Consider the following 24,907-nt stretch of genomic DNA (forward strand, 5'->3'; position numbering starts at 1 on the left):
AGTGTTCATTTGCTTCACACAGTAATAACAAATTTCTGCATCAAGAACAAAGTCTTGCAGCCAAAGTTAGAAGTTGGAGTCCATTTTTCCAATGTTTTCTCACTGGTTGAAGATATTCCCAAATTTCTTTAGGTAGGCATTTTAAATTGAATCTTACCTTTTCCTTGAAATAGGCACTGATTGTACTGGAGCACTAGAAGCAATCAATTCTTGCCAAATGATGCCAAATCATTAGTAATACCAAATGTCAAGCCATTAAAAGTGCCCAATGTTAAGCTACTTAGCCAGATGGAGTTGGAAATGTTACTGCCAAAAATAAGAATACTATTGATACTAACAAAACCAAGATCATAACCTCAAGCAAGGTCTTGTATGAATTTCAGAGTTTTATTCCAGATAACAATATCCTATGCCAGCTATATATGAAGATTTGTGGAGAATATATTCTATCCAAAGGCTTTACACTTATATGCATTTGGTACTGCATCTAGACTTCACTACCTTCATTCCACATTCATGTAATGGAGCTGATGGTAATTTTCTCAAGATATTCTATTTCAAGGCCCATCAACTGCATTTTAAAATGCTGGAGGTCCAATATGCTGACATGGACCTGTTCCACCTCAGGTTCAGTGAAACATATATGAATAATATTTTGTAACCCTCAGACTGGAGGTCATCTCTGCTCCTCATAATTCATACCAACTCCTATTCACCCATCACCCACGTTTGCTGACCTATTTGACAATGCCCTGATTTTAAAATTTCTCAATTTTCAAATCCCTCCATGGTATTCTTGCCCCTACTCATTTACAACCTGTAGTTCTTGGACCTCTGTACACCCAATTTTGGCCACTTGAGAATCTGATTTTAAAATCACTTCACCATTAACATCTGTCTTCAGCTGCCTAAGCCCCAAGCTCCAAGAATTCCTCAACCAACCTTTCCAAGATACTCAAAAATATTCCGACCAATTACTTGAAATATATTTTTCTTCAAAAATATTACTTTTATGTATTGATCATTTAGAGCTCAAACTACAAGTAAGGCCATACTCAAAGTTTAGGCCAGTGTAGCTATAAATCAGCTACCCACTAAATGTATATATTTGGCAATATTTGTTAAAACCAATCCAGTCCTTGCAACAATAAAAAAAATTCATGTTTATTGAATTTAACGTCTGTTGTCAAATGCATTGCTGTTCTGTGATGCAGTTATACACTTTAAAAGATTCCATATCGTTAGAGAAATCGTCAGTGACCATGTTTTGTTTTCTAGATTCAGACAGAACTTTTATTTTTCACTTTCTGAAATAGAAACATTAAATAACATTTTGATCTTTGTTAAGATGACAATATATCTGAAGATATTTCATACAAGTTACAATACGAATGTTGTTAAGAATGCTCTTCAGCCAACTTCTGAGCCTTAGCAACTGCTTCTTCAATAGGACCAACCATGTAGAAGGACTGCTCGGGCAAGTGGTCATATTCACCTACAGAAAAAATGGTGCAGCAAATAATGAGAAAAAAAATGGAATACATACAATACATTTAGTTTAGTCTAACCATTTGACAACTTGAAAATACATTTTAAAAAATACACAAGAGGGTAAACAGTTACAATAACTTGCCTTGAAGGATCATCTGAAATCCTTTGATGGTCTCCTTGAGTGGCACCAACTTTCCAAGATGACCAGTGAACACCTCAGCAACTTGGAAAGGCTGGGATAAGAAACGCTGGATCTTACGAGCACGGGCCACAGTCAGCCTGTCTTCTTCTGACAGTTCATCCATACCCAGGATGGCAATAATATCCTGTAAAGACTTGTAGTCCTAAAAAGGAAAAAACAAGATCATTTGATAAATTCATTGAAAGAAAAATGGCTCCATTACTTTTAGCCATAAACCTATGGGATAGAAGCATTTATTATAACTAAAGCTAGCAGGATTTAAGTGTCAAAGAATCCAGATGAAAGCAGTCTAAAAGACTCCTCAGTCTACTAGTCCCTGATCTTTACTGCAAGAAAATAACCAACCAAACAACTTAGACTCGGGATGTATGAAAGTTATTGCAGGTAGAAGTTTATTTTTATTTTCTATAAATGGTAGAAAATTCTGAATAGAAGATGACCATTAAACACCTAAGGTGTTTAAGTGATGGTATGTTGAACCAGTCAATGCTAGATAATTCCGATGAAAAGTCAATGGCTCAACTTCAGTAAACTATTTTTATGCCATTGCAAAAAGCCTTCAAGTTATTACAGGGTAATTCAAGATAAAGTTACCTATTTTAAAGCTACAGTTCATGAAAATTTACTGGAGATACTTAGAGGAAAATGGAAGATGCTAGGTCAGAGGTTAGCTATATGGTTGACGTGATACTTATTTTTACAATCAAACAGCCACAAATGGAAACAGTCAAGCAGAACAATACCTTAAGACAAATGTAACAACAATTAGCAGAAACAGGATCCGGGAGATCGTATCGAAGCAGACAGAAATCCCAATTCCAAGAAAAACAATTAGCTATATTCTACAACTTTCTTTCAAAAATCTAGCAACTTTCTCCCTTGCCTGCTGCTGTCCCCACCACCTACCCTTGGCACTATAAAGCTAACTGAAATCTAAAGATAGTCTTTAGGATCAACAATTGTACTGATCAGTTTTCAGCTTACCCTTATCCAAATTTGGCATTTGTAAGTGCATCTATAATTTCATTGTATAGATTATGAAGTGGATGTCCTGTGAATATACATTTCCTTGCAAACAAACTAGCCCCATTCAGATGAGGTCACTATCCTGCTTCACTCCTTTTCACTCAATGGAATCACCATCTCTAACAGCATGTTTCTCAGGTCCCATCTTACCCTCCTTACTCTAGTAAGAAACAAAATGTCTTTCACTAGCTCTTGTACCTCACCCCTCAAGATTCTTCTCTACAGCCCTTGTGAATTCACACAACTGGCCCAACTTGGTTTTCCATGGAGATTCAGCTTGACCTCAAAAAATCCCTCCAAATCAAAGATTGGAATCTTGAAATTGGGATTTCCCTCTGCTTCAATATAATCTCCAGGAACCTGTGTCTGCGCTACCCAGAAGTCAATTGCTAGGAACAAGGGATTGTCTCCAACTCAGGCTCTGCACAGATGCAACATTACACAAGCTTGTGTTGAGGCTTCATACTTCAGTCAAACCCAGCTTTACTTTGTACCATATTCATTAAGTTGCCCCAACTACCTGACAAGCCAAAGTAAACTTCTTGCAGTTTACCTATGGAAGGTCTCAAACAATCCTGTTCAAATCTAGCCCATAATTCAACCTCCCCTCTTAAGAAACCCACTCAAGCAGCATGGAACCTTGATACCCTGCTCAGGCCCAAGAAAACCTATACTCAAATCACAAATCTGTCATAAATCAAAAATCCATCTTTTGTCCCTAAAGCTCTGCTTCAATCCTTTCTTACCCCATTCGATCTTACAAATGCTTTTTGTATGGCTTCCTGAACTCTAAACTTTAATCAATTAAAATTCTGCCCTTATAATGTACTGGTGCATCATCTTTCAATCAATTAATTTTCAAATTAAAGTTAATTGTTATTTATACCATTGAAGAAACAAAACTTCTGAGTTAAAGTTAAAAACCATACAAACCTGTAGGATCTTCTGTACACCACGAGCGACATCATAGTGTTCCTGCCCAACAATATTAGGGTCCATAATACGTGAAGTAGAATCTAGCGGGTCTACAGCTGGATATATACCCAATTCAGCAATTGCACGTGACAATACAGTTGTGGCATCCAAGTGGGCAAAGGTAGTAGCAGGTGCAGGGTCAGTCAAATCATCAGCTGGCACATAAATAGCCTGAAACAAATGAATTCTCTCAGTATAAGGCATAAGTCCACACAAAGCAATCTCTAATGGCTTAAAAAAAGACATTTTTCATTGAAGCTTTTTCTTACCAGGACAATTTGCAAGAAAATACCAATGTCAGGGGAAACAACATATTTATACTATGAGAAGAGAGTGCTGATTGGTTACCTAGTGGACTCTGATTGGTAATGGTGTTGCCACAGAGCATGCACCGGTTAGTGACTGACATTTAACTGCCAAACATTGAAATTTAAACCAGGCAGCTTGATTCCGATTGGTCAAGACACTGGAGAATGAACCAGTGATTGGCTGTCACTTATTTTGTTTAGCTGAAACAGGCACAATGTGTTCTTTCTGTCCACAAAGAACAGGGCCCTATTAGTAGATGTAGCTTCCAGTACACAAATGCACCACAACTGAGCCCAACTGAATCTTAAATTTGTCAACATAATTCTTACCACACTGATGATTTAGCAAATGTCATCCAATAGCAGTGTCAAACATCAAATGTGATTCCATGTTTTGAGTCTTGCAGGAACAGGCTGGTTGGGTACAGTCCATACTTTTTTTTTTCATTCATTCACAGGATGTGGGCTTCACTGGCTAGGCCAGCATTTATTGCCCATCCCTAATTGCCCTTGAGAAGGTGGGGGTGAGCTGCCTTCTTGAACCACTGCAGTCCATGTGGGGTAGGTACATCTACAGTGCTGTTAGGAAAGGAGTTCCAAGATTTTGATCCAGTGACAGTGAAGCAAAGCTGATATAATTCCAAATCAGGATGGTAAGTGACTTAGATGGGAACACCACCACCTGGAAGTTCCCCTCCATTTGCAGCCTTTGTCCTTCTAGATGGTAGCGGTCGTGGGTTTGGAAGGTGTGAACAGTAGAAGGGACTTGCTGTTTGATATGATCTGCCAGTCTTTGGGGCATACAAACTGCATCCCAGTGTCACTGAAATTCATACGCCACATTACTCATTTGTGAGATATGCAGAACATCTTTTTGCTTGATGGCAGTATGCTATCAGTGGTGAATGCCACTAGTGTTCCTACTGCATAGTATCAGCATGAAACAGCTAGCTTTGCTTGTTGCTCAGATTTGAGATGCCTTGCCCTTCCAGGACAATGCGATACCAACTGGGCACTTCTCAGGACTGAAAGTGATAGTCTTGGGCCCAGTCATGAGTTTGCATGATATACAGCATGAAATCATCTGACTGGGGTAGCCAGTATCCTGCAGGATTAACCTGCCCTATTTCAGCATCAAGCTTGCATGAACAAGCCCCATTTACAAGGCCAATTTTATAGCAGTGAAACTGTAAAAGCCCCAATGCACGTATTGACCAGTGAAGGTTGGCTTGTGAAAGAGAACCCTGAGCAGATTTCTCAACCAGTACGTCAAAGGGAGTTTGACTGCTCCATTTAAAAAGGTGAATTTGAGTGCAGGGTGGAGCCCATTACGACATGCAAGGAAATTACTACAAGCAGCTGCAGGTTTAAATATAGCAAACACATTATCCACGTATCATAAATATGCAAGGGGTAGGTTGGGTGTCATTCCATCAAAGACACTAGTGCTTCATCACATTCAGGAGAATGAAAGTCAATATTGCATCAGAACAATCAAGTTGAAAAATCAAGTGAATATTAGTGTTATCTACCTGCACAGATGTAATTGACCCTTTCTTTGTGGTGGTGATTCGCTCTTGCATGGTACCCATGTCAGTGGCTAGGGTTGGCTGATAACCTACTGCAGAAGGAATACGCCCAAGCAGAGCAGACACCTAAAAGAGAAAGATTATAGTAGAATATTGCACAATTTGTCCAAAATACTATAAGTTTAATGAGTCTACTGTTCAACTTAAATGTACCTCAAATGTAAATAGAAATAGGTTTACCTCTGAACCAGCCTGTGTGAACCTAAAAATGTTGTCAATGAACAGCAGCACATCTTGTCCTTCTTGATCACGGAAGTATTCAGCAACGGTTAATCCAGTCAGTGCCACTCTAGCACGGGCACCAGGTGGCTCATTCATCTGACCATATACCAGCGCTACCTAAAATAAGAGATTAAAATGACATCAGGGGGCATGATTGTTTATACCTATACCACATAGCAAAAAAATTCAAAACCACTATGTACAGTGTACATTTCAGTGCCTGATATAGAATTTCTACAGCGCAAGAAAATGCCCTCACTCCATACTTTATCAACCACTACACACCCTTCTACTCCTTTCTTCATGTACTCCTCTAGTTTCCCCATAAATGTATTCACCTCAACCACTCCACATGGTAGCCAGTTCTGCTGAATTCTGAACTGGATTTATAAGCAACCTTTATAGTTAGGGCACTAGTTTTGGACTCAAGATGGCAGAAGTTTTACTGTTTGCGTCACTATTTGAATATCTAAAAAACTCAATCCACAGATCAGTCATCACAATCTGTTTCCCACTACACTTGCTTTACAGCTATGTAAATTTAAAACAATACTACAGATGTTGGCAAATCATGACAGCATCCATGCAGACAAATAGTGCTTCAGGCCGATGAGCTTTGGTCAGGACTGGAAAAGAATTAAAGATGTAACAGGTTTAAATCAAAAGAAAAGGTTGTTTTAGGGTAGAAGGCAGGAGGTTAAATGTCAAGATGGTGCAAGGCAATAGGATGATTAAAGAAACAAATATGGATCTTAAGGAAATGAAAATAATCAGAATTACAGAATGGTTACAGCACAGGAGGCGATTCCACCAGTTGTGTCTGCTGGGTCTATGCAGAGCAACTGACCTAGTGCAATTCCTCTACCTTTAATTAGTCCTGAAAATGTCTGCTTTTCAGATAATGATCCAATTCCCTTTTCAATGGGATGACTGAGTTTCCCTCCACCACACAGGCAGTGCATTCCAGATTCCAAACCACTCACTATGTAGAAAGGTTTTCCTCATGTCATATTCCTTTTGCCGATCATCTTAAATCTGTTGTGATGACATGCATATTTTTTATATTTCAGTGTTTATGTATTTATTGTGTGTAGGTAAGGGTAAGCTGTGCCTGTGTGTCCAGGGTTAATCAAAGGCAAGGTTGTTGGAGCCAGATTGCCTGTAGAAAGTAAGAGTAGAGGTGTTATCTTCTTGCATTTTGTAATGAGGCTTTATGGTGGGTTTTAGCTTACAAGTAAGCAGAGTAGATTTGAAATTGCATTTGAGGTTAGGTGTTGAAATTGATGTGTAGCTAATGCATTTCAAAGGAGATAAAAAAACATTTTACAGGAGATTAGTGAGTAAATCAGAACAAGTGTTTTAAAAATTTATTGACCCAAAAATAGTGGTGAAATAGGGACATGAAAGATTTTAATATTTGACAAACTGAGTTTTCAAAGAGATATTTGAAGACAATGGAGGACTAAGATGAAAGGGGCAAAAAGGTTATTTATGACAACAGGGTTTCAGCTGTATAGTGAGTTGCTGTGGGGGTGGGGACCTCCCAATGAAGGTCAATTTGTGTGTGTGTGTGGAGTGTACTGGAAAAGCCGTGAAGGTCTTTAAGCTGAAGAAAAGCAACTCTAGTTTTGGGCCAGGACAACGTTTGTCTCGAGAAAGTTGGTTTCAAATCTCCCTTTGGAAAAACCGCAGCAGCGTTGAGTTGTTCTGGGAAGTTGTGGATCATACTCCTATTTAAAGTGAAACTAATTTCTCAGTTTGGGTAATATTTCCTGGATTTTATAGTTAAGGATCAATAAGGGCTGTTGCCAAAAAGACAGTTTTGTGTACCTTTGATAAAGCATTTTGGGTGCTGTTTTGTAAGACTTTTCTAACTGGATCTTTTACCAGTGTTTAAGTTTTTTTCTATCTTTTAATAAAACTTTAAAATTTGAAGAATTAAAAATATATCACTGGAGTCCTGTGCTTTTGTATTCAGTAACTTTCCTCCTCCTTGTTTCTACAATACAAAAAACCAAAAAAACAGGCAGATTTCAATCTAAGATCTGGCTTGTTCAGCATTAACATCAGCTGCAGTCATATCACTGTGCCCTCTGGTTCTCGATCCTTCTGCAAATGGGAACAGTTTCTCCTTATTTACTCTGTCCAAAACCCCCTCTTCTCAATGAAGAGTCCCAGCTTCTCTAATCTAGCTGCATAACTAAAGTTCCTCATCCATAGAGCCATTTGCATGAATCTTTTAGTGCACCCTCTCAAACGTCTTCAATATCTTTTCAACATAGTGCCCAGAACTGGATGCAATACTCCAGTTGAGGCCAAACCAGTGTTTTAAACAGGTTGATCATAACTTCCTTACTTTTGTACTCTTATGAGCACATTTATAAAGCCAACGATCCTGTATGCTTCATTAACATTCTCTCAACCTGTCCTGCCACCTTCAATAAGAATTGCACAATCAACCACTGCAATCCGAAAAATCAGGGTAGTGGTTATGATCTGAAATGGCTGAATTAAATGGAGAGTCCAGAAGAGTGTAAAGTGCATTTATGTACATTTCACTGTTCTTGTTGACAAAACTAAATATTCAATACTTTTACCTTAGAGGTTGTATCTTTCAGATTGATGACACCAGATTCAATCATTTCATGGTATAAATCATTGCCCTCACGGGTGCGCTCTCCTACTCCAGCAAACACAGAGTAGCCACCATGGGCCTTGGCAACATTGTTAATAAGTTCCATGATAAGTACGGTTTTACCAACACCAGCACCACCAAAGAGACCTAAACAGACAAGCAGCAAGCATTAACACGCAAGCCTGAGAAATTTGCCTTGGTTGGAGTTGCTCATTTTAAATTAAAATACTATTTTCAATCAAACCCAATGTAAATCAGTTCTAGTTAGCCGATTCAGAAATCTACACTTTTGATTAGTATTCTTTAGCTGCACTTGCCATTGCATATAGTAAAGCTGCACAACTTCAAATAAGCCACTGCTTCAATTACACATGGTCTGAGCAAGTTTACTACCACCCTTCATTAAAAAGCAATAATCTTACACTGTGTACTCGCCTCAATGATGTAAATGTGCAATTCAATTCACTCCTTGCCCCAACACTGCCCCTAACCCCCAATTGTATTTACGAGTAAGGTTTGTATTTGAAAAATGGTTTATAGAACTAGTACTAGTTTATAATATATCTTCACCAATAAATATTAAACTCAAAACAAAATTAAGTTTAGTTTTCAGTCATACTTACCAATTTTGCCACCCTTGGCATAAGGAGCCAACAGATCTACAACTTTGATGCCAGTCACCAAGATCTCTTGCTCAACACTCATCTCCACAAATTCAGGAGCTTCAGCATGAATTGCAGCATATCTAAGCATGAATGAAATCACATGCATTTGAAATCAAAAATAGCATATAAATTATGACAAACCAGTTGAGTGGAAACCAACTTAACAAGGATTCATCCAAAGTTGTCAGAATTAACTTGACCAATTCAATTTAAAATTCTTTCCCATTCTGTTTTCCCTAATTGCAATTTTCTTAAGACAACTTTTGCATTTATACTCCAGATCTAGATTTCAGTTTGAAGATCAGTCAGCTATTGGTGAGGAATGATTACTAAAACTGGACTGAAACAACATTCAAGCTGCTGCACATAGTTTTGCGTTCTTTGCGCTATGGATTGATGGACAATTTTGCGTTCTTTGCACTATGGGTTGATAGACGTTTTCACTTCCCATTCTCAAAATCACAATCACCATATGAGAATTGTACTGCAAGGTGTGGTTTGCACTCTGTCTGACAATCATTTTGTACATACAGACTTTCCTCCCACACAAACCTGTTTGCTCAATACTATTTAAGCATTCAGGTTATCCAATGGACTGAGCAATTTTTAGACCTGGTTTCACCTGGAACAGCACCATGGTAATGGCCCCAAAGCAACATGATATTTGGAGCCAGAACAAGGTTCCACCTCAAGTTACATAAATACTTGTGATTGCAAAGTGGTAGTATAATTGCACCACCAGAAAAAACTTGCTTGGATCACTAGATTTTTTAATGTATGATCATTAGTTATGAGGAACAAAATAAGGCATCTGGTTAAGTACACACATTTCCTCGAGAAAATGTGCACATAAATCAAAATTACATGCATGCTACACTGCACAACATAGACCAGAAATAAAATAAAAGGATTGGCCTTCTAAAACCAGGCAATTGTGAATTCTGATTTGCTTCAATTAATCAGTGGCACAGCCAAAATTCTTAATGCAAGATCAGCTTCAATGAAATGTGAACACAGGCAATAAAACTAACACAGGAATACAAGCCTAGAGTGCTTGATGTTTAATTTGAAATTACATGCTGTAATTCATCAGCCAGGATAGATGGATAGAATTAAAATCCTCCATTTCTATTTGCAATATCCAGTGATCAGAAATGGGAAAATGCAAACAGGTGTTAGTTAAGGTCAGTTATGGGATCAGCTAGGTGCTTCTCTTGATTTAGCATTAGCAGAACACCATATCCATTTTCTAATAAAGCCATTTATCTGGCCACATAAAAGCCATTTAATGGGAAAACAAACTAATATTTGGTCCTCAGATCTAGAAAAGTACTTTGAAAATGCAATAACTGTATAAAGCAAATTTTACTTTAAATAGTCGCACACTTACTGTTTGGTGGTGATTGGTCCCCTCTCATCAATGGGCACACCAATGACATTCATGATTCTGCCGAGTGTTTCTGGCCCAACTGGAATCCTGATAGGAGCACCTGTGTCCAGAACTTCCTGCCCACGCACCAACCCTTCAGTACCATCCATAGCAATTGTACGTACAGTGCTTTCACCTATAAAGATTTAAGCTTTACAATCAGTCTCAACTGTTGAAAAAAAGGTATAAATTTAATTCTTGGCATTTCTCAGATATTAGTTTGTCTACAGACACTTCAGAAGAACGAAAGTCTTTTTAATGTCTCATCATTGAATTCTCACCTGAAAATAGTTAAATCAAACTATACTCACCAAGATGCTGGGCAACCTCCAGTACCAGCTTGCTCTCACGACCCGTCACATCCAGAGCATTCAGGATTGGAGGAAGCCCTTCATCAAACTGGACATCCACAACAGCACCAATGACTGCAACAATTCGGCCTCTAGCCACACCTGCCTTGGCAGAAGGATTTGCTTGAGCATAGTTTCGCCCTACAATGCAAAGTTAAATATACAGATTAAAAGTTTGAAACAATCTCAGCCATCTATTCCAGTAGTAAAGAATTGTAATGTTCAGTCCTCAGTAACAGCCTATCTTCTGTATGTGCAAAGGTAGATTATGAAATCTTAACTCTGAACACTTAACACAAACTTGAGCACCAGTTTAACTTCTACATTAAAAAAAGTGCCTATATTCATTGCGAAAGCTCCAAACTGAACTTTAGAATGGCTACAATTGAATAAAGGATTCAAAATTGAATGACTAGATTGCACATACCATCACGATAAGCACATCCTCACCTTTGCAATACACCTATTAACATGCCTTAACCTCAACCTCAGGAGTAAAGCTTCCCCATGATCAACTGTGCCCAATTCCAGCTTCTTCAGCAATACTGTTAAGTTTCATTCAGGTTTCTGAAGACTGAAAATAATTGTCCCAAAGACTTCTGCCAATAGAAATTGACTAAATTTACCAGCAGCGAGGCTTCAGTTCCGGTCTAGGACTGGATTTGATCCCAAGACTGAAAGGATAATCAGTATCCGAACACTGCATCCTGAGATTTCAATTGGCAATATTTTAAGCATCAGAATTCACACAGGGTTTATCAAAAGGAACACAGAAATAATAGTCAAGGAAGGTGAAAGAAACTAAGGTGAGAGACCTGCTCATCTAACATCTGTTAGGGTAAGTTATCGGAATTTAGAATTAAGGAGTTGACTGAGCACTTGAGTTGATTAGCAACCCAATGCAATTTATAAAGGGTAGATCATGCCTAACAAACTTTATTGAAGGCATTCAATAAGGTTCCACAAAAGACTCAACTAAAATTAAATGGAATTGAAGGCAAAATATTGGCCTGGTTCAGTTTTTCCCCAAGGTGGTGGAAAATAATAGGGATTGAGAGATTCAGGGGAGGTGATGACAGTGGTATTATCACTGGTATTACCACAGTAATTTACTGAGGGGCCCAGGTTCAAATCCCACCATGACAGATGGTTAAATTTGAATCCAATAAGAATCTGGAAGTCTGATGACGGCCACAAAACTAATGCCATCAGGTTCACTAACGTCCTTTAGGGAAGGAAACCTGCTGTCCTTACCTGGTCTGGCCTCACAGCAATGTGGCTGACTCTTAAATGCCCTCTGAACAAGGGCAATTAGAGATGGACAACAAATGCTGGCCTAGTCAGTGACACCCATGTCCCATGAACGAATAAAGAAAAGACTAGTTGCATTCAATGTCAAGGCCTTAATTATTCAATATACTATTTGCTGATATGCTCTTGTCTACACTACAAGAGTTTAAAATAATAAACTGAGTGGGTAAAATAGTGTTAGGTGGACTTCAATGAAGGCAAGTGTAAGATCTCCCATTTTGGTTCAGCATTTTTTTTTAAACATGGTGAACAGTGGCAAAGAGATTTAGGGGTTCATGTAAATAATCACTAAAAAGTAGTCATCAGGGGCAAAAATTAAAGGCTCACTGAATATTAGTTTTTATAACTAGATGGCTAGAAAGTAAAGGAGGGGCAGTTTTGCTACAGTTGTACAAAGCCCTAGTTAGACCACTTCTGAGCACTGAACAGTTATGGGCACCTTACCGCAGACAGGATACACTGGCCTTGTAAGGAGAGCAGTGCAGTGATTTACCACGTTGCCAGGGCTCCAAGGGTTAGATTATGAGGAATAATTACATAAACAAGGCTTTCTTCAATGGAATATAGAAGTCCAAGGGATGTTTTGTTTGACATTTTAAGGATTTTGAAAGAAACTGATAGGGTCGTTAGAGAAAGTTTTTCCATGGAGAGGGTGGGGAAGAATCTAAGAGGGCTTAGCCTCAAGATCAGAGCCAGGCCATTTATGAAAGGGGTTAGGAAACACTTCTTCCAAAGGGGAGAAGCATGGAACTCTCCCACAAAAAAAGTAGGTGCTGGCTAAATTAATTTTAAGAGATTGATTTTTGTTAGGAAAGGGTATTAATGGTATAGAGCCAAAACAGGTATAGACGGTGAGATACAGATCAGCCATAATCTTACTGAAAGGTGAAACAGGCTCGAGGTGAATGGCCCATCCCTGTTCCAATCTCCCTTATGTAGTTCCAGTAAATAAATCCATGAATGCACTAGTTCCAGTGCTAATCATTGGTTCGAATATCTAAAACCTGTGTAGTGGACTGCTAACCAACAGGCACCACAAATTATCCCCAGATGTGGCTACATTATTTTGGCCAAATGCTACCATTTTAAGAAACATCTCAAATACAGATAAATTTGCTCACAAGTATTTATGTGGAAACTTTGCAGTCTTTCACCAAATTGGTATTCTGGTATGGAGTCTCAAACAAGCTGCTTCTAGGTTTTTGTCCAACATTTGCAAGAGGTACAGTACCTTGACTTTGGTTGGTAATGAGTGTACTTCCCTTCTCCATACAAGGTTGCTAGTATTACCATTTTTTTTTAAATCATGCAATTTCACATTACAAAACAATTTACCAGATAGCCAAGGAGGGATCATACACACACTCAAAAACCAGTCTGCATTTCACCATATCTTTTCCCTCCCAAGACACGCAAATGGTTGAAGTATATACATGCATGTATACTGTGCAAATAGATGTGAAGATTCTACCAAAATGGTGCCCATCACTCGTTTTTTTATTTGTCTAAAATGCAATCTGCCACTTAAAGCAAGGGGTAACTATTTGGACAACATTGCAGGTAGGGAGCCTGCAGCTCGAATGTGCATTGGTGCTGTGAAACTGGGCCAAGATTGTACAGAGCTGCGACTGTCAAGGTGAAAAGCCCGAACTAGAGAGGTGAAGCTGAAGGGCATCCGCGAAGCCGAAACCACGTTAGAAAAGAAACGCAATCATAAAACCAGTGAACATAAAACCAGCGGCTGGATCGGAATTACATGTCTCCCCCACCCCTTCCCCAAAGCATTGGAAGTGGGAGCAGGCGAAACGGCAGCTCCAGTTCACTAGGCCCCAGGCCTGAGCCTCCAGGACGGTAAAAGGTCAAAGTGAGGACCGTTCCCAAACTGGCGGGCCCACTGATGCTGCTACTCCCCAGCTCGGCTCGTCAATCCAATGAAGCCGGTTCTGAGAGTGAGGGGCCGGGGTTAAGGTCTGCGAGGGGGGGGTCGGAGAAGGAAGTTTCCAGGCCTCCGCCTGGCGGTTTCGACACGGCGCCAACAGGAAACACGGCGCCATCGGGAACATCAAGACCAAGCAGCTGATCCGGGATACCTACGTGAATAGAGTGCACCGGCTGCACCCGTTACTGGCTGTATGGGGTTGACCACAGGCCGGAGCGCCTGCACCACACCCCGGCTGCACCGTCCAACAGCTCCCAACATGGCGAACAGTAAAGTGAACAAGGACAAGCCTCGGGCTGCAGCCTTATATATAGATAATGAGGGCTCCAATGCGCATGTCCACAGGCGCGCCCACTGCATTGTGGGGAATGTAGTTCGTTTAACCGAAGTCTTCATAGAGACTGTCGCAAAATGAACTACAATTCCCATAACATCTCTTGGCTACGGGCTACATGCTGGTCCTTTGCTGTTTGGACCTGCTTTAAAAAGCGCTTTTTATGCTGTGCAAGTTGTGTAGAATATTAAACTTTAAACAGGAGTGAGTATACCTAAAAGCAACATAACCATTTATACTTTAGGGAATCCAACAACTGGACTTGTCAGTCTATGCGCAGTGAAAGTTGTTTCAATTTTGATTTAGAAGGTCCTGGCTTCAAGAACCATTTCTAGTACTCCAACTTGGCTAGTATTATTGATCAGGTTCGGGTTAGATGAGATGTTAAACCAAGGCCTTACCTGTACTCTCAAAGTGGACTATTGCACTATACGAGGAAGAGTAGGGGAGATATCCCAGAGTCCTGGCCGACATTTCATCTCAGCCAGTAATTAGAAGAGTAACAAAAGCAAAATATTGCAGATGCTGGAAATCTGAAATAACAGAAAATGCTGGAAATATGCAGTTCAAAAATTTTAGATCGTAATTTCTGCTTCCATTTAGTTTATCGTGCTGGTTCTTTTTTTTCTCGTTTCATCTCTATTCCTTCATTTTGAATTTGGGCGGCTACTATACAGCCATTCACTCCTCACCTGGACACATCTTTTGTTTAAAAGTAAAATGTGGATCCTGGATTCTGCTCAGAAGAAGAGTCATATCAACACAAAACGTTAACACTGTTTCTCTCTCCGCAGATGCTGCCAGACCTACTGATAATCTCCAGCATGTTCTGCTTTTATTTAACATCTTTTGCTTAACCCATTGCTAAGAAATGTTTCCTCATTGAATCCCTTCCGCTCTGCTCTACCCAATCACAAACCTTCCCTTTTGCCTTCTTCCAGCACCCCACTTCCGCTTCCTCAATTATTTCTATCTCTCCTCAGTTCTGATGAAGCATCATTGTGGACCTGAAACATTAATGCTGCTTCTCTCCACAAATGGTAGCTGACCTGCTGAGTATTTCCAGCATTTTCTTTTTGTACTTCCACAAAAAGAGGCGATGGCGTAGTGGTATTGTCGCTGGACTAGTAATCCACCTGGGTTTGAATCCCGCCATGGCAGATGATGGAATTTGAATTCAATAAAAAGTCTGAAATTAAAAGTCTAATGTCGATTGTTGTAAAAAAAAAACCCATCTGGATCTGAAGGAAATCTGCTGACCTTACCTGGTCTGGCCTACATGTGACTCCAGGCCCACAACAATGTGGTTGACTCTTAGATGCCCCCTGAACTAGGGCAACTAGGGATGGGTATTAAATGCTGGCCTGGCCAGCGACACCCACATCCCTTGAATTAATAAAAAAAATCACCTAGCTCTATAATAGGCCTGCCCTGGCTCATCTGCTGCGAAGTGCCTCATCCATGACTTTGTTACCTCTAGACCTGACTATTCCCATCTTCCACCTTTCATAAACATAGGCTCTGCTGCCTGTACCCTAATGTGCACCATGTCCCATCACCTGTGCTCGCTGACCTACATTAGTTCCTGGTTAAGCAAAGCCTCGACTTTAAAATTCTCATCCTAGTTTTCAAATCCCTCCATGGCCTTGCCCCTCCCTATCACTGTAACCTCCAGCCCCACAACTCTCCATGATATCTGTGCTCCTTCAATTCTGACCTCTTGCTCATCCCATATTTTAACCCCTCCACGTTGGCAGGTGTGCCTTCAACTGCTGGAGTGTCCTCCCTAAACTTCTCAGCCTCTCTTTCCTCCTTTAAAGTGCTTTTTAAAACCTACCTCTTTGACCAAGCTAAAGCCTCCCCCTGTGCTGTAACCATTCTATAGTTCTATGATTCTATGATTAACTGCACTAACTCTGACCACTTATACATTTCTTCCCTTCATCCCAGCATTAGTGACTGTACCTTCAGCTAGCTAGGCACTATGTTTTGGAATTCCCTCATGAAACTGCCTCTGCAACCCCATTTCCTTTATTATGACACAGCAGTTAGTAAAACTGAGTTGTTTAAATCCCAGAGGGAAACTTGAACAACTGTCATAACCTATATTTTCAATTGTTATGTTTGAGATGTAGTTCTGAATTCAGGAATAAGACCACTGAACCTCAAAGGGGTTTTTATATTAAACTAAATTAGACATTTATTAATTTAACAACAAATTAAAGACATACACATGATTACAAATTACTACCATAATAACTTTTAAACAAATCCCCAAATTAATCACGCCCAGGTAAATCTTCACCAAGGCAACAGCAACCCATAGACTTTAAACAGACACCAAGCAAAGCACATTTGACCTTACGAATTCAGAGTGAGGTTCCTTTCAATTTGTTTCCTTTGTAGACACAGTTGTAGGCTTACAGGCTGATTAGATCTTAAATGGCTCTCTTACACACACAAACTCCTTTCTTTTTATACCTAGCTTCCCCTTTAAATGTAAATTTTCCATTGTATTACTAGGTTTTTTAATTTTACTTCTTCTAACAATAATACCCTTTCATTCCACCAATTTTATTAGTAATATAAATACATTGCTTGGCGTCTCCCAGCTGGGTGCGAGGTTTTACCCATCCTTTTGAATGATTTATTCAACAAATGCAAATTTACACTTTACCCTCTCCTCCTTATGTTTATCTAATTAACATCTCATAACTACTATACATCAAAGCACCCAGACTAGCTGTCTTTAATCCAATTAAGACACACACAGGTACATACATAGACACAAACCCTACTACAATTCCAATTTAAAGGTAATTTCCAATGACAATTTAGACATTAATATCTCTTCATGACACCCTTCTTAAAACTCAACTCTGTGGTCACACATTTGGCCACTTCTCCCACTATCTTCTTCTTAGGCTTGGTGTCTATGTTTTGATTATGACTCTGTGATGCATTTTGGTTGTCTAAATTAAAGGTGCTATATTAATTCAAATTGTGGTTTCCTCTGTATCCAATTACTCCAACAATCTGCTTGCTTTACACCCCCCCCATAAATTTCAACTTGTCCAAAACTATGCCAAGTTATCCTATCCTTACAACAATTGGAATTCATGTAGTGCCTTTAACTCTAAAATAATTCCCAAGGCATTTCACAATGGGGGGAAAGGAGCAGGAGGATTTTGAGAAGTGACAAAGTTTTGGTTGAAGAGATTTTAAGAAAGTTTGTAAATTTGGAAAAGTGGCAGAGAGACAAAGAGATTTAGGGAAATAATTCCAGTAATTGAAGCTGAGGTAGGTAAAGGCTCTGCCACCAGAGTAAAGGCAAAGGAGGAATTAAAAGGAGCTAAGGGCCAACGGAACAGATGGCATGGAAGAGGGCATAAGGTAGGAGAACGTTGTAGAGGTAGGTGGGATGGGACCATGGAGTAATTTGAAGATGAGGTATAGGTAGGTGAATCCTCCCATCTTACATTCCCATCTCACGGCCTGAACCCGTCACTTGGAGAAAATGGTCAACACTCACAACTCTTCTTTTTAATAGTTTATTATAACATTGATAAACTTACAAATGCTCCCTTTTTAAGTTAAATCAGCACTTACAAATGAACTTACCCATGTCAATGCCCTGCTCCCTTTTTTAAGTTTAAATCAGTATCATACTCACAAACACTGACCCCATAACTTCTGAGCTGCACCCACCCTGTTAACCCTTGAATTGCTGCTTCTGAAAAGTTGCTGCTTTGGTTCCTGTTGTTGCTTTAGCTTTGTTGTCCCATTTTAGTCCATCCAATTCCCTTATTAAACTTATTTTCTGAGACCTCTATGCTGTGCATTGCTGCCACTGTTGTTGGTTGCTGCCTTTTCTCATGTTTGCTTCAGCTGTTATTGCTGTCTGCGACTACCCCTAATATGCTTATGACTGAAACATATGTTTCTTAAAAAAACACAAAAATCACACCCATGGCAAAGATTGCTGCAAATCCCCCCCCACCCCAAATCTGTGTCTTCTTGTGTATTGTAACAATTTCATGAATAATTCATCAACATATGAAGGTGGTTTTGAAGGGGAAGATCCTGGTTATGATATCCAGTAACTTTCACCCCAATCAAAGAGTTCTCTGTGATTAGCATTTGGAAGGAATGTGGGAGCACATTCAGACACAGTGGCTCCAAATCTCCAAACGAATGATTTATGGTTCTCCAGTTTGTGCACATTTAACCACTGTGGTTTTGTTAGCTGTCTCTTCACTAGTATTTTGCGTTGTAGAGATGGAGGAGGTTACAAAGATAGGGAAGGGAGACCACAAACAGACCAGCCATGATCTTATTGACAGCTAGAGCAGGATTGAAGGGCCGAATGGCCTACTTCTGGTCCTAAGTCTTATGTTTTATGTTCCTATGTTCCTATTTTGGAAAAGTCACTCAGTGTGTGGATGCCAGGCTTTCAATGTGCAGTGGAATGCTGGGGGGTGGCAGAGTTTGGCCAATTTCTGAAAATTGTCCATCGCACACAGCCTTTTTTTGCAGTATCCTTTTTTTCTGTTTTTAAATATTGGCTTCTTTTAAGTTGAATGCTTTCTTGCTGAAGACCAGCCACAGAACTCGACCTCCACCAAGTGACTGGTGTCTGACTCCTCAGATCATCTGTCACTTTTAAACCACTTCTCCCGTTTCTTGCTGAGCTAAGGCCTGATGCATTAACTTTTGTTGTCAGCTTTTGAAGTTGAATGCGTTCTTACTGAAGGACTGACTGCAAAGGACAACAATGTCCCATAATTTCTGACCCCTGGGGTGACATAGCCAGGGTTGGGGGGTGGGGCTAACCCAAAGTTGCACTCATCAACTGCCCCCGAACGTGCCCAAAAAAGGATTACCTGGCAATTGCCTGGGGAGTTCAAACTTCCATTGGGCAATAATCCTGCACTGGTAACCATCCAATACTCTGATTTAAATTGCAAAATTCGGACGGTTTCGACTGTCTTGCAGGAATATTTCCCCAGGAAAAGTTAGGAGAATTAAAACTACTTCTAACTCCTGGGTAACTATAGCACTGACACCTCCAACCCCCCCCCAACCTGGACCTCCCGAACCAAGCCCCACCTGCCCCTCGACTACACCCCACCCCCCTAACCACACTTCTGACTACACCCCAATCCCCAACTGCCTCCCAATTACTCCCCAAGCCCCAACTGCCCACCGACCCCCGGGCTATCAACTTGCCACACTGTCGACCCTGACTGCCCTCACCAACACCGGACTACCCTCACTGACTCACCTTCCACTGACCACCCACTCCACTGACCACACAAACTCCCCCACTGAGCATCCGATGGCCACCACTGACCAATCCCCCACTGAACACCTGACCCACCCCACTGACCAGCCCCCACCGCCCCCCCACTGACCACAAAACTCCTCCAGCGTCCACCCCTCAACAACCATCCATCTCTCCACTGACCACCTGAACCCCACTCACCGATCACTCCACCCTCTGCCCACCTACCACCCCCAATGGTTACCCGCCCCCCCGACAATTCCCCCAGTGACCACCCGAGCCCCCTGCAACATTGACAATCCTTCCGCTGAACATTCCCTGACCACCTGACCCACCCACTGACCTCCCACACTCTCACACTGATCATCCCCTCTGACCACCTGACCCCCCCCACACTGACCAGCCTCCCCCCGACCACCCAACCCCATCAATGTCCACCCCCCCCACTGACTACTCATCCTCTCCCACTGACCATCCCCAACTGATCACCCGACACTCCCCACTGATCACTCAAGCTCCACCATTGATCATCCAACACACCCAGTGGCCATCTTAGCCCCCAACCACTGACTGTCCCCCGACCACCTGACATCCTTCCACACCACGCTGACCATCCCCCCCACTGCCCACTCAATTCCCACTCTACTGTTCACCATCCTACTGACCACTGCCCACCCCCCACCACCACCACATCCTACCCACTTACATACTTACCTTCTCTCTGGCTTCTCAAAGTGGCTGGGACCTTTAAACCTAACTGCTTTAGGGCAGCTAGTGCTGTAAAAAAGGGGGCGTATCTTCCTTTTCTCCAACTCTAGTACACTTGACTGAAGGCCTTGGGAACTCGCTGCACTGCACTTTTCTCACCCAGCCTGAGTTGGAAGGTTGGGCGAGAAAGGTGTGGCTGCGTATCAGTGTAAGTGAATAGGAGCAAGTGGAAATTTGACTGTGCTAGCCACTCCACTAAAGTTGTGGCCCAATACTTGCACTAGTAGCGTTAATGTACTAAAACACCACATGGCCCTTCACAAGAGTGTTATGTCAAAATTGGAAAAAATGATCAAAAGCTTGGTCAAACAGATAGGTTTTAAGGAGAATCTTAAAGGAGGATAGAGAGGTGGAGAGGTTTGGAGAAAGAATCCCAGTGCTTATTGTCTAGGCAGCTGATGGCTTGGCTGCCAATTGTGGAATCAAAAAATCTGGGACAAACAAGAGACCAGAATTGGAGGAATGCCAAAATCTCAGAGAATGCATTGTAGAGATGGAAGTGGTTACAAAGATAGGAAGGGGTGAGGTCATAGAGGGAATTGGAAACAAGGATGAGAATTTTGAAATTGAGGCATGTCAGACTGAGAGCCAATGTAGGTCAGCAAGTACAGGGGTGATGTGTGGAGAAAGATTTTAAAGTTAATCTGTTAGGGGATCAGAAGTAGTATACAAATGTAACACCATTATTCAAAAAGGGAGGGAGACGGAAAGCGGGAAACCACAGGCCAGTTAGCTTAACATCTGTCATAGGCAAAATGTTAGAAGCTATTATTAAAGAAGCTATAGCAGGGCACTTAGATAAGCTCAAGATCATCAGGCAGACTCAACATGGTTTTGTGAAAGGGAAATCGTGTTTAGCCAACCTACTGGAGTTCTTTGAGGAAGTAACATGCTCTGTGGATAAAGGGGAACCAATGGATGTACTCTACCTAGATTTCCAGAAGGCATTTGACAAAGTGCCACATCAAAGATAATTGTGGAAAATAAAAGCTCATAGTATGGGGGTAACATATTGGCATGGATAGAAGGTTGGCTGGCTAACAGGAAACAGAGAGTAGACATAAATGGGTCTTTTTCAGGTCGGCAAGATGTAATGAGTGATGTGCCTCAGGGATCAGTGTTGGGACCTCAACTGTTCACAATTCATATAAATGACTTGGATGAAGGGATTTAAGGGATGGTTGCTAAATTTGCTGATGACACAAAGATACGTGGGAAAGTAAGTTGTGAAGAAGACATAGAGAGGCTACAAACTGATATAGATAGGTTAAGTGAGTAGGCAAAGATCTGGCAGATGGAGTTTAATGTGGGAAAATGTGAAATTGTCCTTGTTGGCAGGAAGAATAAAAGAGAAGCATATTATCTAAATGGTGAGAGATTTCAGAGCTCTGAGATGTAGAGGGATCTGGGTGTCCCAGCACATGAATCACAAAAGGCTAGTATGCAAGTACAGCAAGTAATAATGAAAGCTAATAGAATGTTATCATTTACTGCGAGGGGAATTGAATACACAAGTAGGGAGGTTATACTTCAGTTGTTCAGGGCATTGGTGAGACCACATTTGGAGTACTGTGTACTATATTGGTCACCTTATTTAAGGAAGGATGTAAATGCAGTTCAAAGAGGTTTACTGGACTAATACCTGGAATGGATGGGTTGTCTTATGAGGAACGATTGGACCGGCTAGGCTTGTATGGAGTTTTGAGGAGTAAAAGGCGATTTGATTGAAACATATAAGATCCTGAGGGATCTTGACAGGATGGATGTGGAGGGGATGTTTCTTCTTGTGGGAGAATCAGAACTAGGGATCACTGTTTAAAATTAAGGGGTTGCCCACTTAAAACAGAGATGAGGTGAAATTTTTTCACTCAGAGGGTCGTGAGTCTTTGGAACTCTCTTCCTGAAGAGGTGGTGGAAGCAGAATCTTTGAATATTTTTAAGGCAGAGGTGGATAGATTCTTGGTAAGCAAGGGGGTAATAGGCTATCGGTGGTAGGTGGGATGCAGACTTCAGGTTATTATCAGATCAGCCATGATCTTATTAAATGGCAGAGCAAGCTCAAGGGGCTGAATGGCCTACTCCTGCTCCATGTCTGTATGTTTTATATACATCAAGAAGCACAGCAGTGATGACCTAGAGGAAGCTTAGTGTAGAACTCAGTGTGACTGTTTGGGTTTTAGATGATCTGAAGTTTATTGGAGATGGAAAACAACCATCTGTCCATTCAACAGCAACTTTACCTTCACACCACACTGCAGCAAAAAATAAAATGTAGCTGGGACTTTCTTCCCTGAAAACCTTTTTCTTACTACTCATTTTTATTCTGGTAATGATTCTTATTGTAGTTTAATTGGACACAAGGCGAACAAAAAGGTAATTGCAGAAATGAAATATAGAGATGATGAAGGCACTGATAAGAGTTTCAGCAGCCACTGGGATAAGGCAGGAGCTGAGGTGGGCAAGTTGCAGAAGCGAGGTTATCAATATTAGTGGGCGGATATGGTTTTGGACTCTGAAGCCTGGCTCCACGTCAGGCATAACATCAAGGGTATAGAATCTGGTTCAGCCTGAACAAGCATCAAGTGAAGGTAAATAGAATTTTGTAGGAGCCAAAATAGTGACTTTGATTTTCTCAAAGTTGAATTGTTCGATACTCTAGTTCATCCAGAGAAATGTCAGTCAGAGAGGTAGTTTAGGGACGGCTTAAGACAGTGTTGGGAAGCTAGAGCTCAGAATCATCAGCATGCATATGGAAGTTGATATTAGGGTTTCCAACTATGGCTGGACATATTCCAGGGGATGTCATTACATTAACCCCCCTACTTTCAACTGCTCCTCCCCCAGGCTCCTGTTACTGTTGTGCATCATCACGAAGCTCAGCTTTCCCAAGTCTTGTCAAGATGGACCCAGTTTTGACTTTGAAAACCTGGTCATTCTACATTAATAGCAACACCATCACTTTGATACTGTCCACCATGAGAAAACTTAGAGGAAATTTGGCAGGTGGCACTGAGAAAACCGCTGCCTGGCTCCTCCTGATGATAAAACTCCATACTTGCCACTGATCCTTAATTCCACATTATAGCAGGGAACCTGCCTCCCCTCTCTGCTGAGAACAGATAGGTAACTCATTAAGTCACACAAACTCTGACCTACCATTAGTGTTTGGAGGCCATTTCATTGCTGCTCCTCCTCCTCCTGCCACTGCTACAGTAAAGCAGTTAGCAGGCTCCCACTGGGAGAGTGAGGCTGCGTAGTCCAGGCTGCGCGCGCACCCTCCTGCCCACACCAACGATCACCACTGCTCAATATAGCGGCCATGCCTAGCTGAGTCCAGTCAGGGTCAGAGGAAACTGCTGGCTACAGCTATATAAATATTATATTAATTTATTTTCTTAATATATCCTATTAAAATCTCCCAGATTGCTTTCAAGTCACTGGGAGATAGATGTTGATTCCGGTAGACTACCAGCCAATCTAGGAGGGTTAGCAACCCATAACTGACATACCTATGGCAGGAAAGTACTTTCAATGTAAAACATCATTATTCCTTCTGGAAATTATCCAAAAAAACTGTTTTTGAAACTTCTCCAGTCTGGTTAGAACACTCCAAGCATTAACTTTGACTTAGCTTGTTTTGGCCAAATGGCCTCTTGGGTCATTAAACAGTTATCTCATTCCTCCTTCTAAAGAGCAATTAGGGATGGGCCATAAATGCTGCCTAGCCAGTGACACGCACATCCCGTGAAAGAATAATAGTGATTCTTGCAGTTTGCTCGTCATGAATCATCTCAGAGTTTGACCCCTTACATGGTCAGGTCAACCTTGAATTAAAAACAAAAGCAGAATTACCTGGAAAAACTCAGCAGGTCTGGCAGCATCGGTGGAGAAGAAAAGAGTCGACGTTTCGAGACCTCACGACCTTCTGTTGAAGGGTCGTGAGGACTCGAAACGTCGACTCTTTTCTTCTCCACCGATGCTGCCAGACCTGCTGAGTTTTTCCAGGTAATTCTGTTTTTGTTTTGGATTTCCAGCATCCACAGTAGTTTTTTGTTTTTATCTCTTGAATTAAAAAGCCTTGTTTGACAAGTTGATAAAAGACATGTTTAAAACTTAGAACACCCAGCCTGAAGCCTAAATTTATGTAACACAACCCTGGTTCTGCATGCACTAATTGAGAAAAATTTGTGCACAGGAGGACTTGTTCAAGTCAGAATTTTCTTTTACTGAAATAAAAGCAAAATACTGCAGATGCTGGAAATCTGAAATAAAAACAGAAAATGCTGGGAAAACTCAGCAGGTCTGGCAGCATATGTGGAGAGAGAAATAGTTAACGTTTTGAGCTCGTATGATGAACAGCTCTGAAGAAGAGCCATATG

The 24,907-nt window shown here is 41.0% G+C and overlaps 1 protein-coding gene across 1 annotated transcript; it reads right to left on the reverse strand.

Moving 5' to 3' along the window:
• Positions 1-1,150: 1,150 nt before the first annotated feature.
• atp5f1b (ATP synthase F1 subunit beta) lies at positions 1,151-14,434 on the reverse strand. The gene is made up of 10 exons (XM_078552338.1): positions 14,298-14,434; positions 10,854-11,033; positions 10,504-10,678; positions 9,072-9,193; positions 8,411-8,595; positions 5,772-5,930; positions 5,535-5,657; positions 3,653-3,865; positions 1,634-1,835; positions 1,151-1,495 (listed from the first exon to the last, which is right to left on the reverse strand). Exons 1-10 carry the CDS (start codon positions 14,401-14,403, stop codon positions 1,398-1,400), a joined length of 1,563 nt encoding a protein of 520 aa, XP_078408464.1. The 5' UTR covers positions 14,404-14,434; the 3' UTR covers positions 1,151-1,397.
• Positions 14,435-24,907: the final 10,473 nt, after the last annotated feature.

The sequence above is a fragment of the Cetorhinus maximus genome, chromosome 11 (assembly GCF_964194155.1).
Source record: "Cetorhinus maximus chromosome 11, sCetMax3.hap1.1, whole genome shotgun sequence".
In the NCBI taxonomy this organism is placed as follows: domain Eukaryota; kingdom Metazoa; phylum Chordata; class Chondrichthyes; order Lamniformes; family Cetorhinidae; genus Cetorhinus; species Cetorhinus maximus.

What these genes read in the sequence shown, in the direction of transcription:
- atp5f1b (XM_078552338.1), bottom strand. Translation starts at nt 14,403, where the DNA reads ATGTTGGGAGCTGTTGGACGGTGCAGCCGGGGTGTGGTGCAGGCGCTC. An exon ending in GGACCAATCACCACCAAACA is followed by an intron (nt 9,194 to 10,503) that starts GTAAGTGTGCGA and finishes ATTCATGCTTAG; the next exon opens with ATATGCTGCAATTCATGCTG. An exon ending in GGTCAATTACATCTGTGCAG is followed by an intron (nt 3,866 to 5,534) that starts GTAGATAACACT and finishes CATTTGTTTCAG; the next exon opens with GCTATTTATGTGCCAGCTGA.